The 13,886-nt window shown below is 41.7% G+C and overlaps 1 protein-coding gene across 10 annotated transcripts in view; it reads right to left on the reverse strand.

Annotated features, from left to right (window-relative positions):
* The window catches only part of ptprfa (protein tyrosine phosphatase receptor type Fa), a 348,653-nt gene that overhangs the window by 141,735 nt on the left and 193,032 nt on the right, over positions 1–13,886 (reverse strand). For all 10 annotated transcript variants that reach the window (XM_080882891.1, XM_080882887.1, XM_080882895.1 and 7 more), the window contains one exon: positions 10,993–11,181. In XM_080882891.1, the coding sequence (XP_080739017.1) occupies positions 10,993–11,181 (189 nt within the window). The remainder of the gene's footprint in view (positions 1–10,992; positions 11,182–13,886) is intronic.

Consider the following 13,886-nt stretch of genomic DNA (forward strand, 5'->3'; position numbering starts at 1 on the left):
ACATCAGACAGAAAAGCAGCATTCGACACCCTGGGATAGAAATGCACTGGCACAGCTGTCGCTGTCAACAGTATAGCTAAAATGTCTTGTAGAGACACAACCATGTAAATGTGATTCTTTTTTAAAGGGAGCCTGTTCTGATGTTCCTTATTTTCTGTCACAGATGTGCTGTTCCAAACTTGGATGTTAAACATCCAAGTTTGGAACAAAAACGTTTTTTTTCTGAATGAGAATAAACTGAGCGGCCAATTTAAGATCAAAAAAGGAATATTGTGAGATCTGAATCACGCAAAGCAACATTAGCTGAGCTCTACAATACAAACCTGGACCTGGAAATGAACAGAACAGATTCCATTTAATGAAACTGCTTTTGTTCAAATGGATGGGAATTGAAGACATTTGTTTGAAAGTCTAAATAGGCGATGTGCTGCTAAACACAATCGGCCATGAAATGTAATTTCCTGTTTTTCTGGCAACACCATTTCAAAATTGACTGCTGCACTACAGGATTCCCAAGAAGCAATCTGAGCTGTTTATTCTGACTGTCAGTCAAAACACTTTCAAATTGTTGAACAGAAACAAGTGAAACAGAAGACTTTGGCCTAATTGCTGAAAGTGTCCCAGGGATTCAACAGCTTGTCATTTTCAGATGTTAAAATGTTAATGCATGAAACCCCCGACTGTTCAAAGCCTTCAGTAACTAAACTAACCTCCACCGATCACTGCTATATAAACACACAATACATACCTGACATGGTGATCTACATCCAATCACACCAAAAAGCTTCTTTTGCAATTTCATAGCATTTAGAAACATGTAAAATGAGCTGTCATTGCTGAGGTTAGCTTTGAGAAAGAAGCAACATGTGTTTAGTAATAATGTGGTTTTATGTGCTGACCGTGACATACATCATGCAGTGTAGCAGCGCACAGTAAAAACTATGAGAAATAAAAATGTACATATTTCAGAATACAATCCTGAAATGCAACATGGGATGGGTGTGTGAAGCCGGTTTAAGAAAAGAAAACATGTGTGTGGCAGCATCCCGGGTGGATCTGGTGCAGACAGTGAGCCCAGAGATGGAGGAGGAACAACCTTCATCTGGGATGCAAGGACACTGTGCAGCGATGAATGTCCTCAAACAATCTCCCACTCTCTCTCGTTCTCTCCATCACACACACACACGCACACACACACACACACACGCACACACACACACACACACGCACACACACACACACACGCACACACACACACGCACACACACACAGTACATGTACACATCAGAAATCCTTGGGTCAAAATACTGATTAAAAGCTCTACTTTCTAAAGTTTCTCCCAAAGAGTGTCCAGGCGACTGAGGAGCGATACGTCACGTTGCTGAAGATTGAATCATTCTCTATTTCCATTTTAGCGATGACTGTTTGTCTCATTGGACATTCTGCACCTCCTGAAGGAAGCAGCATTTCAGGAGAAAGTGCGTCACTCTCTCCTGAGCTGATGGATGTTTGCTTTGGCCTCTTGGCACCAAAAAGGCTGACGGGTGTGGCAGGAGAGGGTGTCTTGTCACACATAGAAACGTCTGAAGCCCTGAACAGAATGTTGTTCTCTACCAGAACTTCCTTTACCTTCACACCTCGAGCCGTGTATGACTGCGTATGTAGCATGTATGAGTGGGAACCATGTAAGAGCGAAATGTTCTAGGAACGGGCCGATCCAATCTGAAGCTTATCTGATTTATTACATTTCAAGGCAGATTCACCGCATGACTGCAAAGATTGTACCAGTCGGCTGGGGTAAAGAGATGGTTAAAGCGATGCTACCAACTGACCATTCGGTCTGCTTTACCACCCTGATTTGTGGCCATGAGCGGTGGGTAGTCACCGAAGGAAGAGCAGATGAAGAAAACGGCGTCTTTCTGTTTGTCAGAGAGAGGGTGAAGACCTCCGAGTACAGCACTGCTCTTACACATCGAAAGGACTCGCTAAGATTTGGGCATCTGAGTACAATACCTCCTGGATGAGATCCAGCCTGGTAATCAGTGTGAGCACAGACTCACTCCAGTGGGGAGAAATCATTAGAAAATTCATGCTGATTGACACAAATTGTTGTGCTTTCATGCTGACAGAATGAAAAAGAGACACAGAACTTTAAACAGCTCCTTTTGAGACACTTCGCGTCCAATTCTTCATTTATTTTGGAGGGTAAATAATAATTGTTAGGCACTCTTTAAAATATGAGTCTAGATTTTAGTGAGTCCTCTGCACGCCGCTGTCCTTCCTTCCACACCATGAAAATGGAGTAAAACAGCTGTTTGATAGAAAGCAGCTGCAGTTTGTCTTCAGTGCTGCATTCTCATTCTGAAGGTGCACTCTTCCTTCTTGCATGTGTATAGTAAGTAGCAGCAAAATACAAACGATTGCATATTATATCAAAAAGGCATTATTTTGCATTTGATAAAAAAAATGTCCAACTCTGTTTTATACAACCTGCAAACTCAACACTGTTCAGCTGCGAGACTTCAACCAAAATAAGTACTCATGAAGCTCCGCAGACAGGCATTATTTACCCTGGTTTTCTGAATTGGAAAACTTTTTACCCGCCTCTTTCAAGACCATACACACCTGTGCACGGTTATGTGCTGAAGGCAAAGAAAGTGTTGGAACAGGCAAAAGGACAGAGGGCTGGAAATGGGGACACACCGAGGTGGAGAGAAGGATGAAGGCGATGAAGGAGAAAGGGAGGATGAGTAGATTTTTTCTGTAGCCAGCATTCTTACCTCTTATTGGTGTACCACCTGTGAGGTAATTTGAATGCAAATAAGATTAAAGATAAGCATTAGTATAAAGAGCAGAAGTGAAGCAGAAAGACAAGAAGGCAGGAGAGCAAACAGGTAAGAGGAAGCTAGGCTCTCCCTACTCAAAAAACATCATCTCTGTAAATAGTTCTGATATTATTCAGCGCTGAACAAGTTCAAGTGTTGGCACAGAGGGAGAAATAAACTGAATGTTTATTTTCAACCAAAACCAATTTCATAAATGACAACTGTGGAAAATGTTTTCTGAGTGAAAACCATTTTCTTCACTAGACACGTGATTTATTTTCCCCACGAGATCTGGAAAGCACAAACAGTTTCAGTAATGCATCTTCACACAGCTCCGACTGGCAGACTGTCATTTGTGCATCTACTTATTTACTGTAACACGGTACTTATTTGAGTTGCACACCTGGCTACTTGCGCCACAGAGCTGGCTTCCTGTTGTGATCATAAAGCTACTCATCATAAAACCCCACACCTGCTTTTTCCCTGAAAGCACCAAGCTGTCAAACACTTGACCCTCATTCACCAACAACAGGCCTGCTTCGCGGTGCTTTTTCATGTTCTCCTGCAGAACACAGCCTGCTCTCCCTCTGATGCAATGCACAGAAACCGTCATGCGTCCTGAAATGTGCTCTTACGTTGCTGCCTCAGTGGCTGAGAACTGTACTAGCTTCATAATTAGCACAGTGCATTAGCATACTACAGATGTATTTTTGTAGCACTTGTCACTTTATTTGGGTCATCTAAATGCTCATCAATGTTTTGTCTGTGCAGCGTTCATGATCTGAGGTTTGTTTCTCCCAGTATGGATGCTTCTGACATTAGTTTCTACACATTAAATGTTGTGTTTTAAACAGTCAAGGCAGATATAATGGCAAGAGACAAAGATTAAGATCGTCTTCTTTTATAAAGAAATGTTGTTAATTAAAGGGAGACATAGTGGTGAAAATGTAGATTTTTTGTACTTTCCTCTCTGCCTTTAACTTTGAGACAGTTTTGCTTCCCTCACAGGTGAATGAAAATTTTACTTTAGAATTTTGCCGCTATGACCTGATAGCAGATGCTTCTCTGCATGGCTTTTGCATATTCTACCTGTACCTGCATATGTGTCCTCCAGGTATCCTGGCTAACTACCACAGTACAAAGACATCCTGTTGTGTTAATTAGTGATTCCAAAATAAGTGTCTATGGATAAGAGGCAGTGCTTAAAGTGTATATGTGAATATATAAGATGAATGTGGCTTGTAGGGTTTCAGGGGTCAGCCCGTCCATTTCCATTCTCAAAGTGCCTTTTTCCTCCCACTTGAAGTCGCCAATCAACACTTTTGTTTCCTTCTGTTTTCTGGAAGTTTTAACAGAGGAATTTTTTCAGAGGCTGATCCATGGAGCAATTTATTCATAAAATTAGATTTGTTTCTTGCTTTTAGAGATTTCCAAAATTCCCTTCCAAAAGCAGAAATTGGCTCAGTGGTTTCATCCTCAAATCTGTTTTCATCCTGTTCTTCTTTAGTGTCTCCCCTTTAGCTCAGTTTAGATAGTATTTTCATACAATAGCTAATAAAAGATAATAACGTACACTTAAACAAATGTATTAATTATCACAAATGCATGGCTGTAAATAAGTGTGTCACTGTCTGATAACATAAAGCTTGATAACTAACAGCTCTACACTTCTAATGACTGCTTAGGCCAGTTTCAGCAGTTTTAATGTGAAGGTCCAATCAATAATTCCTCGCTTAAAGTTTGGTTGCCGATGACTAATTATTCCACTTTCTGGCTATAATTCAACCCTGAAGAGTTCTGAGTTATTTTGGTTTCACCAGGTTGTATCAGTCCTCTTTATTTCAGGAGAGAGTAAGTATTTCTATTTTTAAGAAGCACACAAACCCTCCTGGTTAAATACAAACGATGCGCTCCTTTCACTCTGTGGTGTAATAGTTGAGTCTGTAAAATGAAACCAGTACATAATCTGTATTCTTTCTAGTGGCCAAACACAAAATGACCCTACTGCTCATTAGATCCATGACCTCACTAAACACTTCTTTCGTATTTAAAAGAAAAAGTTTGCAAAACGCTATGTTTCAATCGGCAAGTCACTTTCTCAGAACAGCAGAAATGATCACTCGTGTCTAAAGCCAAGATGGTACCAAAACTGCAGTGTCCATCTTTTATATACAGCCTATGATTATACGTATAATAGCCTCTGGAGCTGTCTGATAGTCAACATCGTTATTGCATCACAGACATATAAGAAGGCTACGAGCACACTAAACTGTTTGAGAAATGCACACATGAATCTGCAAAGAGTGGACTTTCCACTTTGTTAAAACCATCTTTAATTCTAAATAATAACATGAAAGATTCTGGCCTGCAGAGAGCAAATGAAGCAGACAGCTGCCAACAGTTCCTCTTTTAATGGAGATAATTGATTTTAATAAGCTGCAGTTAAGCAAACTGTTATTGTAGGTGAATGAAATTTCGGGTCAACAGCTACATGAACCTCATCTTCACCCCTTGAAGCCGGTTAAGACGCTGTTAAGGAGAGTTCAGTTACAATTACAGCTTGTTGTTATTCAAACACAACACTCAAATTCCTATTTACATAATGTTAATTGTTCAGCCTGCTGCTGTTCATTCTGTAATTTACTGGTGTAAGTAAAAGGAACCATTTGAGCATATTAGGTCATATGCAACAAACGGACGAGAGAGAGGGATGGTTACTATGCAGATTCTCCTGATCTGGATAATAAACCAAGCCGCTTTGACAGGAAAACAAAGTGTCAGATACAGGTGGTGAAGAGGAGCCCTGGAAGCTGTGTGGCCCCGTGAGCTGATGAAGGAGACATCAGCAGCTTCCAGAAAGCGGGGCTGGACATTACCGAGACCTGCCATGACTTCCCTCTCACAGCTGCCTGACAGCTGGATGGATCCCACTGCAGCAGGAAGTCTGTTATGACAGATTCAGGGCAGCATTGTGAAAAATAATACGGTTTTATTATATTTTCACAATGTTTGGATTGGAAGGATTATTTTGTTTCCGAAGTAGAGTCCACCAAGAGTGAGTGCAGTTGTATCTTCATATATCAGCTGAGAACATCAGAGTCCTTGTATGAAACTGTGTAAAGTAAAAACCTCCAGCTTTGTTTCAGTTTCCTTTTCCAAGCAGAATGAAGCAAAAACATATCATCTGACTGGCTGTTAGAGGGGCTGACATTGATGTTATCTATCGGTTTCAATGCGGAGCAATGATGCTGCTTTCAGACTACACAACATTTTTATCTGTTGAGGTGGTCGCTGACTCAGATCAGGCGATTACAGAGTCATAAAATCTGGAGACAAATCAGACTACATCTTGCTCCTGAGGCTGGCTAGACAAGCAGATACTACTGTGTTGCTGTGTTCACAGCTCCATCCAGCTGCACTGACATGATCCTTACTCTTTATAGGTCTTTAAACTAAGGTGGTGCTGTCTTGTTGATGCCTAATTACTCAAAGTCACAGAATTGAAGGAATCACAGTGGAAGACAGAAAATAATTCTCCCCTCCCTGGAGAACACCTACTGCTATGCACAGTGCTCACTGTCACTCTCAACATGAAGTTTCACCTCTTGTTGGAAAGATTTTGAAGAGGACAGTCTTTAGTGTTTTCAGAAATCACTCACTTTAAAACTTCTCTGTTCTTTGCACCACAAGGACAATTTATTGGACGTTTGGTGTGAACAGAAGATGGCGCTGGGATGGGAAAGGTTCTGAGAAAGGTGGGCACTTTGGGGTGTCACTGCTGTCTCTGGGGGTTAACCAAAAACAAACAACTGCACACTGAATTATTGCGTCTTCACTGAATTTGGATGAATTACAAGATTATCAGGTGTTTGATCTTATTTGTCTTCTTGTTGAACCTCACAGACTGAGGCTGGAATAGTTGGAAATATTCAGAAGAATGATTTTCTGTGTACTGTAAGCTCGATCCGAAGAAAAAAAAGTCAGATAATCTTTGCTTGGATTTCTTTTGGTTTCAAATCTGTATCTTCACCATTTTAAACTTCAGTTCTACATGACTGAAATACCAGTTTAAGAACATCTGGCAGCAAAAATAACTGAAGTGGGATCTCCAGATTTCATGAGCAGGATCACACCTCAAACCCTTCCTGTAAGACGTCTATAAACCAGCCCGCCTGCCTGTATCAAGCTCAGTCCCCACTGAGGTGTTACGTAAGCAGCAGCCGCTCCCTGAGAGTGTTGCTTCTCATTTATAGAACAACATTATCAGTAATAAGTAGGAAGGTTGTGGTCCTTGCTAGTGAAGTCTCACCTACAAATTAAAGTTGATTTCTTTCTGATTTCCAAAACGTGGTCTCAGAGGTTTTCAGTGACTCGCAGCAGTGTTCAGCTGAGTCGCAGGTTTGTGGTGACTCGGAGGTGAACGTTGCACCCCACGTTTACTGCAGGGCTGTCGCATCGCTCCTCTTCTCTGGGTCTCATTGTTCCCCCCGGACAGTCAGATCTCATCCTGAAACTTTGTCCCTCATTGGTTTCACATCTTTTATTGAAATATTGGCAGGAAAAAACCATGCAGAAGATTTTTATGTTTTTTTTCTTCAAACAGAGCAAAGGCCTCAGATTGAAAAAGAAAGAAGCTATTAAAGTTTTAAATGGATCAAAGGCATTTAAAAGGAACTAATATAGTCACTCCTCTTTATAATGAAAGCTACTGAAACAAATAATCTGAATAACTCTGAGGGGCTGACTTTATCTGTTTCACTTTGCTGGCGTGCCACTGGATAACTCTGATTTTTCCAATAAAGGAAGCCATCTGTGCTCGACTGCAGAGGGACTCCATGTGACAGTGGGGCTCTATGAACCAAATTAAAACAAATTGCCGTGCTGTTCAGTTAATAATATATGGCATGCCCTGAGGCCCTGACTGTGACTTGGGAAAATCCTGGGGGTGAACTTCAGTGCCAGCGATGTCCCAGAGCATGTCTCTCAGCCTTTCGTCTCCAGCCTGTATTGAGATGCAAGCAGCCTCAAGAGGGGCCCCGGGCCCGCTGAGATGCAAAATCGGCTTTTTAGCACTGCTGCAAAGCTGGGAGGGATGTTTGAACCTGAAGAGCCGATCCAACGATGCGTAGGTGCTTACGAGTTTTGGCAAGACTCAAACATTTCTATTTTCTCTCGGAAAGTGAGCAGAAAGGGCAGCTGATAGGTTGCGCAGGGCTCGGTTACTCAGCCATCCAGCTCTGCTGTGAGCCGCTCAGCCCGGATTGGTGGAATGAGATGCACTATCTGCTTCTTTGGATGCTGGCAGCCTCCTCACAGAGCTGCTTTACAGGGCTGCCTGTGCTTTAACATTCATCACCGTCTGTGGGGTCTTAAGCACTCTTGGCACGCCAATAATCCTGCACAGGTGCTGCTCAGGTAATTACTGAATCTATGAGGTTCTGTTCAAAGTAGGAAACATTAGCCTCCATCATTTGCTTAATGTGTACTTTACTCTTAGCAACTTCAGTTGTTGCTTACCACTTCACCTTAAGTGTTGTTATTTTTTATGTCATTTTTGTGATCAGTCGTCTGTGCTATGGTCACGAGTCTATAAATGCATGTAAACACAAACCAAATCCCATTAAGAGACTTATTACAGTGGGGCAAAAAAGTATTTAGTCAGCCACCGATTGTGCAAGTTCCCCCACTTAAAATGATGACAGAGGTCAGTAATTTGCACCAGAGGTACACTTCAACTGTGAGAGACAGAATGTGAAAAAAAAATCCATGAATCCACATGGTAGGATTTGTAAAGAATTTATTCGTAAATCAGGGTGGAAAATAAGTATTTGGTCACCTCAAACAAGGAAAATCTCTGGCTCTCACAGACCTGTAACGTCTTCTGTAAGAAGCTTTTCTGTCCCCCACTCGTTACCTGTATGAATGGCACCTGTTTGAACTCATCATCTGTATAAAAGACACCTGTCCACAGCCTCAAACAGTCAGACTCCAAACTCCGCCATGGCCAAGACCAAAGAGCTTTCGAAGGACACCAGGAAAAGTATTGTAGACCTGCACCAGACTGGGAAGAGTGAATCTACAATAGGCAAGCAGCTTGGTGTGAAAAAATCAACTGTGGGAGCAATCATCAGAAAATGGAAGACATACAAGACCACTGATAATCTCCCTCGATCTGGGGCTCCACGCAAGATCTCATCCCGTGGGGTCAAAATGATCATGAGAACGGTGAGCAAAGATCCCAGAACCACACGGGGGGACCTGGTGAATGACCTGCAGAGAGCTGGGACCAAAGTAACAAAGGTCACCATCAGTAACACACTACAACGGCAGGGAATCAAATCCCGCAGTGCCAGACGTGTTCCGCTGCTGAAGCCAGTGCATGTCCAGGCCCGTCTGAAGTTTGCCAGAGAGCACATGGATGATACAGCAGAGGATTGGGAGAATGTCATGTGGTCAGATGAAACCAAAGTAGAACTTTTTGGTATAAACTCAACTCGTCGTGTTTGGAGGAAGAAGAATACTGAGTTGCATCCCAAGAACACCATACCTACTGTGAAGCATGGGGGTGGAAACATCATGCTATGGGGCTGTTTTTCTGCCAAGGGGACAGGACGACTGATCCGTGTTAAGGACAGAATGAATGGGGCCATGTATCGTGAGATTTTGAGCCAAAACCTCCTTCCATCAGTGAGAACTTTGAAGATGAAACGAGGCTGGGTCTTCCAACATGACAATGATCCAAAACACACCGCCCGGGCAACAAAGGAGTGGCTCCGTAAGAAGCATTTGAAAGTCCTGGAGTGGCCTAGCCAGTCTCCAGACCTCAACCCCATAGAAAATCTGTGGCGGGAGTTGAAAGTCCGTGTTGCTCGGCGACAGCCCCAAAACATCACTGCTCTCGAGAAGATCTGCATGGAGGAATGGGCCAAAATACCAGCTACTGTGTGTGCAAACCTGGTAAAGACCTATAGTAAACGTTTGACCTCTGTTATTGCCAACAAAGGTTATGTTACAAAGTATTGAGTTGTATTTTTGTTATTGACCAAATACTTATTTTCCACCCTGATTTACCAATAAATTCTTTACAAATCCTACCATGTGGATTCATGGATTTTTTTTTTTCACATTCTGTCTCTCACAGTTGAAGTGTACCTCTGGTGCAAATTACTGACCTCTGTCATCATTTTAGGTGGGGGAACTTGCACAATCGGTGGCTGACTAAATACTTTTTTGCCCCACTGTATATCCAGTAAAACAGAAACTGTGTTCAACACTAACAGTATGACACTGACAGGCCTGGGTGCTAATATCTGAAGGAATTGTTAAATGGCTCAGAGAAGTCCCAGGCTCGGAGAGGTCCACTACTCAGCCAGACTTTCTTTGCTTATACTCGCTCAACCAAACCTAAAACCCCAGTTAGAGATAACTGGTTTTACAGCAGCGTTCATCAACTTTCGCTGCTGCTTCAGTTTCACTCTTCCTCTGTAAAAATGGAGCAACTGAATGTTGCCTTCTTCAGGCTTGTTCCTCTGAGACTATGTCAGTATCTCAAAGTCTGCATCATGTTCCAGCTCCGACGGGGCTGCTGGAACTGATTGCATCTACTCGAGACAATACTTGCAATTGAAGCGTCACAGCAGAAGGCCTGAGAAGCAGTTTTCCCCTCTGCGTCACTTAAAATAGGGCTGGAATATCCATTATTTTATTTATTTTTTTAAAGATTATATATATATGAAGCTGCACAGAGCACAGAGTAAACATATTTGTATTTATCTGTAACTTTATTAACTCCATATGAATTCATATGTTGCACTTAAGAGTACAAAAAAAATCTGGTGCGTTTCACGTCTGCATAGCCGATACAAGTTAGTACGATGCTCTAACCAGATGAAGGGAGAGCCGTGATACTGACAACTCTGACACTCCTTAGTACATCCCTCTTGTTGGTGAAAACATAAATGGACTCTCATTCAATACATATAAATATTGTATTGCACAGACAGTGCAGTGTTATTATGATATGTGGATTCTCCTCAAACTCTCACGATTGCACCTTTTCAACAGGTTTTCTACTAATTAAAAATGAATGATTAACGCCTGAAGAATCCTGTGCCTCTCATTGCTTAACAGAAATCTGTGTGTGAAGCGACTGAGATGATTGCTTTACCTGATCGCAGCTGCTTAATGCGCCCATTGCTGCTACTAATATCCACAGGCAGGAAATCTTTGAACCAGTAGATCTCTGGATCGGGGTTTCCGCTGGCTGCACACAGCATTGTAGCCGTACGCGTTCTTTCCACAACCTTCAGCTGGGGGCCCATGTCTATGGTGGGGAAGCCGTGTGGTATCTGGTCCTCTGTAAGACAGACAAACACACATCAGCACTCCTGGACACGATACAGACGAGTCTCAGCCTGGCTCTGTCAGATTTTCTCTGCTCATTCCACAAACCTTCAGGTTGTAAGGTTTCCCCCCGTGAAATTCAAACACAGTGAAATCCAGCTCTAATGTAAGTATGGTGGGGCCACTGCATGACTAATCCTACCACAGAATTCCTCGTCATGGATCTGTGTGAACGAGAGCGAGGGCGATGCAATTTCACTGCCGGTAAAATGCATTGTGACGGAAAAAGGCTCCTACCAAGCACACATAATCTGACACGCTCGATGCAGTCAGATCACAATCCTGCCAAATTACAGACCAAATGTAATAAAATCACAGGCTGAAAATCCCATTCCACACCTCTGTCCGTGCCTCCGAGGAAGGACAGTTTTACACACCTACTTGAGCTTTTCTCATACAATAAACCGCAATTATTTAGATTTCTAATCTGTAATCTTTCCTTAAAAACAGCATTGCAGAGATGTTTCAACATAAAAACGATTTCATGGGTAAATAACAGAAAATAAGGTTCTGGAAGTTTGCTTGAACCTTCAGCTACAAAACTATCAAACCCTGAAGGATTTTTTTCTGATTTCAGTATCAGGCATTGCACATCTTTCACCCCACAAGAGTGCAGGGCATGCTGATAGAAGTTGCTGTTGCTGAGTGGAAGAAACAAGCAATGTATACTCCATCCTTCCATATAGCAAGAAGCAGTATACATACACAAATCAATTAGGAAACCATTACTTCAATTACCTTCTTGTTGTAACAAAAATATGCAAACAGCATGAACAAATTCATCAAAGCTCTACAAACAGGAGAGTTTTGATATACATTGATATGAAACAATATACAAAACAGACATTACCTCCAGCTAAAAGAAGTTTCTTTAGCTGATAATTACATCAGCGAGCCGATAGAAACTGCAAAAAGCTGGAATCATTTCAACACAGCAGGTTAACAAGCACCGACTCTGGTACAGCTCTTTTCATTATTCTTCAACAGTTCAGCATGAAGCAAAGTACAGAGCAGCTAGTGAGAGGTGGCACTACATACGAGGCCTGAAGGGTCATTACGATTTGTCAGCCACTTAAGACAAACTTAAATCTTTTCTTTGTCATTTAGATTGCCTCAGTTAGTTCACAAATAAAAACCACTGCACACATTTAACATCTAATTTAACATTAGCATAATTTCCTTGGTGCCTGTCAGCATATAACATTTTACATTTTGGCTGTTCTCCACAGAGGTTCGGATGGTTTCTGTGATCAGCAATCCAAGATAACTTCTCAATAACATCCTCAAGTTTCACTACATGTTTTCATTCAATTCAAAGTCACACAGAAGAGATTCAAATAAAAGCACAAGTCAAAAGTTAAAAGTTCAGGTCAATGCAAGATTATAAATGACCAAATGTATAAAGTTGAATCAGTTTACATCACGTTCCTGCTGTGAGCCTCTGCAGTATACATTATACTCACTTACTGCTACATTATCTAATTGAAACTATATACCCACAATATGTTTGTCTATTTTTTGTCAGTACTTTAGAAAATCTTAAATATTTGATATAAACCTGAAAGTTACATTGATGTATTGTGCACTACATCAATCAACTTAAAATATGGTTGTCACTGATATTGTTTGTACTGTTCTAGTTTTTATTTTTAAAAAAGTCCCTTTAATTTTTGACATGATAACAAGTAGTGAGTATTTTCCTTAGTATTGAGCTTGAAACCCTTGTAGCATGACAAGCCTACTACCCTGAGAAGACCCTGTGTCACACTCTAAAAGACCATGATGCAGATTTTTCAAACATTTTAGCTCACACTTTGACGAGCTCACTGTGCCATGACAGCCTAAAATAAAGAGCTTAGAATGAGTTGTGAGGAGGGAAGGAAAGATACTGCGGTGACACGTATAAAATGAAAACCCCAGGGAACGAAAGAGAGGTGACAGCCAAGATGCCTCAAAGCTGCTGGAAGATTTTCAACATCAACAAACAGCTTCTCTGCTCCACACAGAAAGCAAATGAGACCAGGCATTTGTCATGGTTTCTGCTGGCAACAGGGGGGAGCAAAACATGGAGCCCATGCAAAAGGGACCAAAAACTGCAATTCCATTAGTGGCCACTTGGGGCTGGCTCCAAAGTGAGTCAATCCTAGATGGTTACCGTGTCTTTTCGGGCTATAAGGTTCAGTATTAGTACGAATTTTGTAAGCTACGAAGCCGCACCGCTTGATGGATTGTCTGAGCATTATGGCTGCTGTACTCAGGAGCCTTGCGGAGTAATCTGGGTCCTAAACGCCGTCACTTTCAGGTCCCAAAGTCAAACGAACACTGCAGCATCACTGAGAGTTAAAACCTAAATTCTTTCATCTTTAATAAAATCATCAGTGTTGCTGCTTTACCAGGTGTAACAATTAAGTTTAACATCCAGGAATCCATGAAAAAATAATTTATTACATTTAACGGAGTTAGAAGTTAGCAGGAAGTTAGCTCACTAGCTTCCACCTAAACATGATATAGCATGTTCTGACTGAGAGATTTCTGAATAAATCCAAACGTACAGCTCTGCTATCACTTCCAACATAAATGAAGACAGAAAACTAAACAGCAGTGACGTTTGTAGGGTTACTGAAGTTTGGCTAGCTGATATATAATGATGTGCTACGT

The sequence above is a fragment of the Rhamphochromis sp. 'chilingali' genome (assembly GCF_963969265.1).
Source record: "Rhamphochromis sp. 'chilingali' genome assembly, chromosome: 5".
Taxonomy (NCBI): domain Eukaryota; kingdom Metazoa; phylum Chordata; class Actinopteri; order Cichliformes; family Cichlidae; genus Rhamphochromis; species Rhamphochromis sp. 'chilingali'.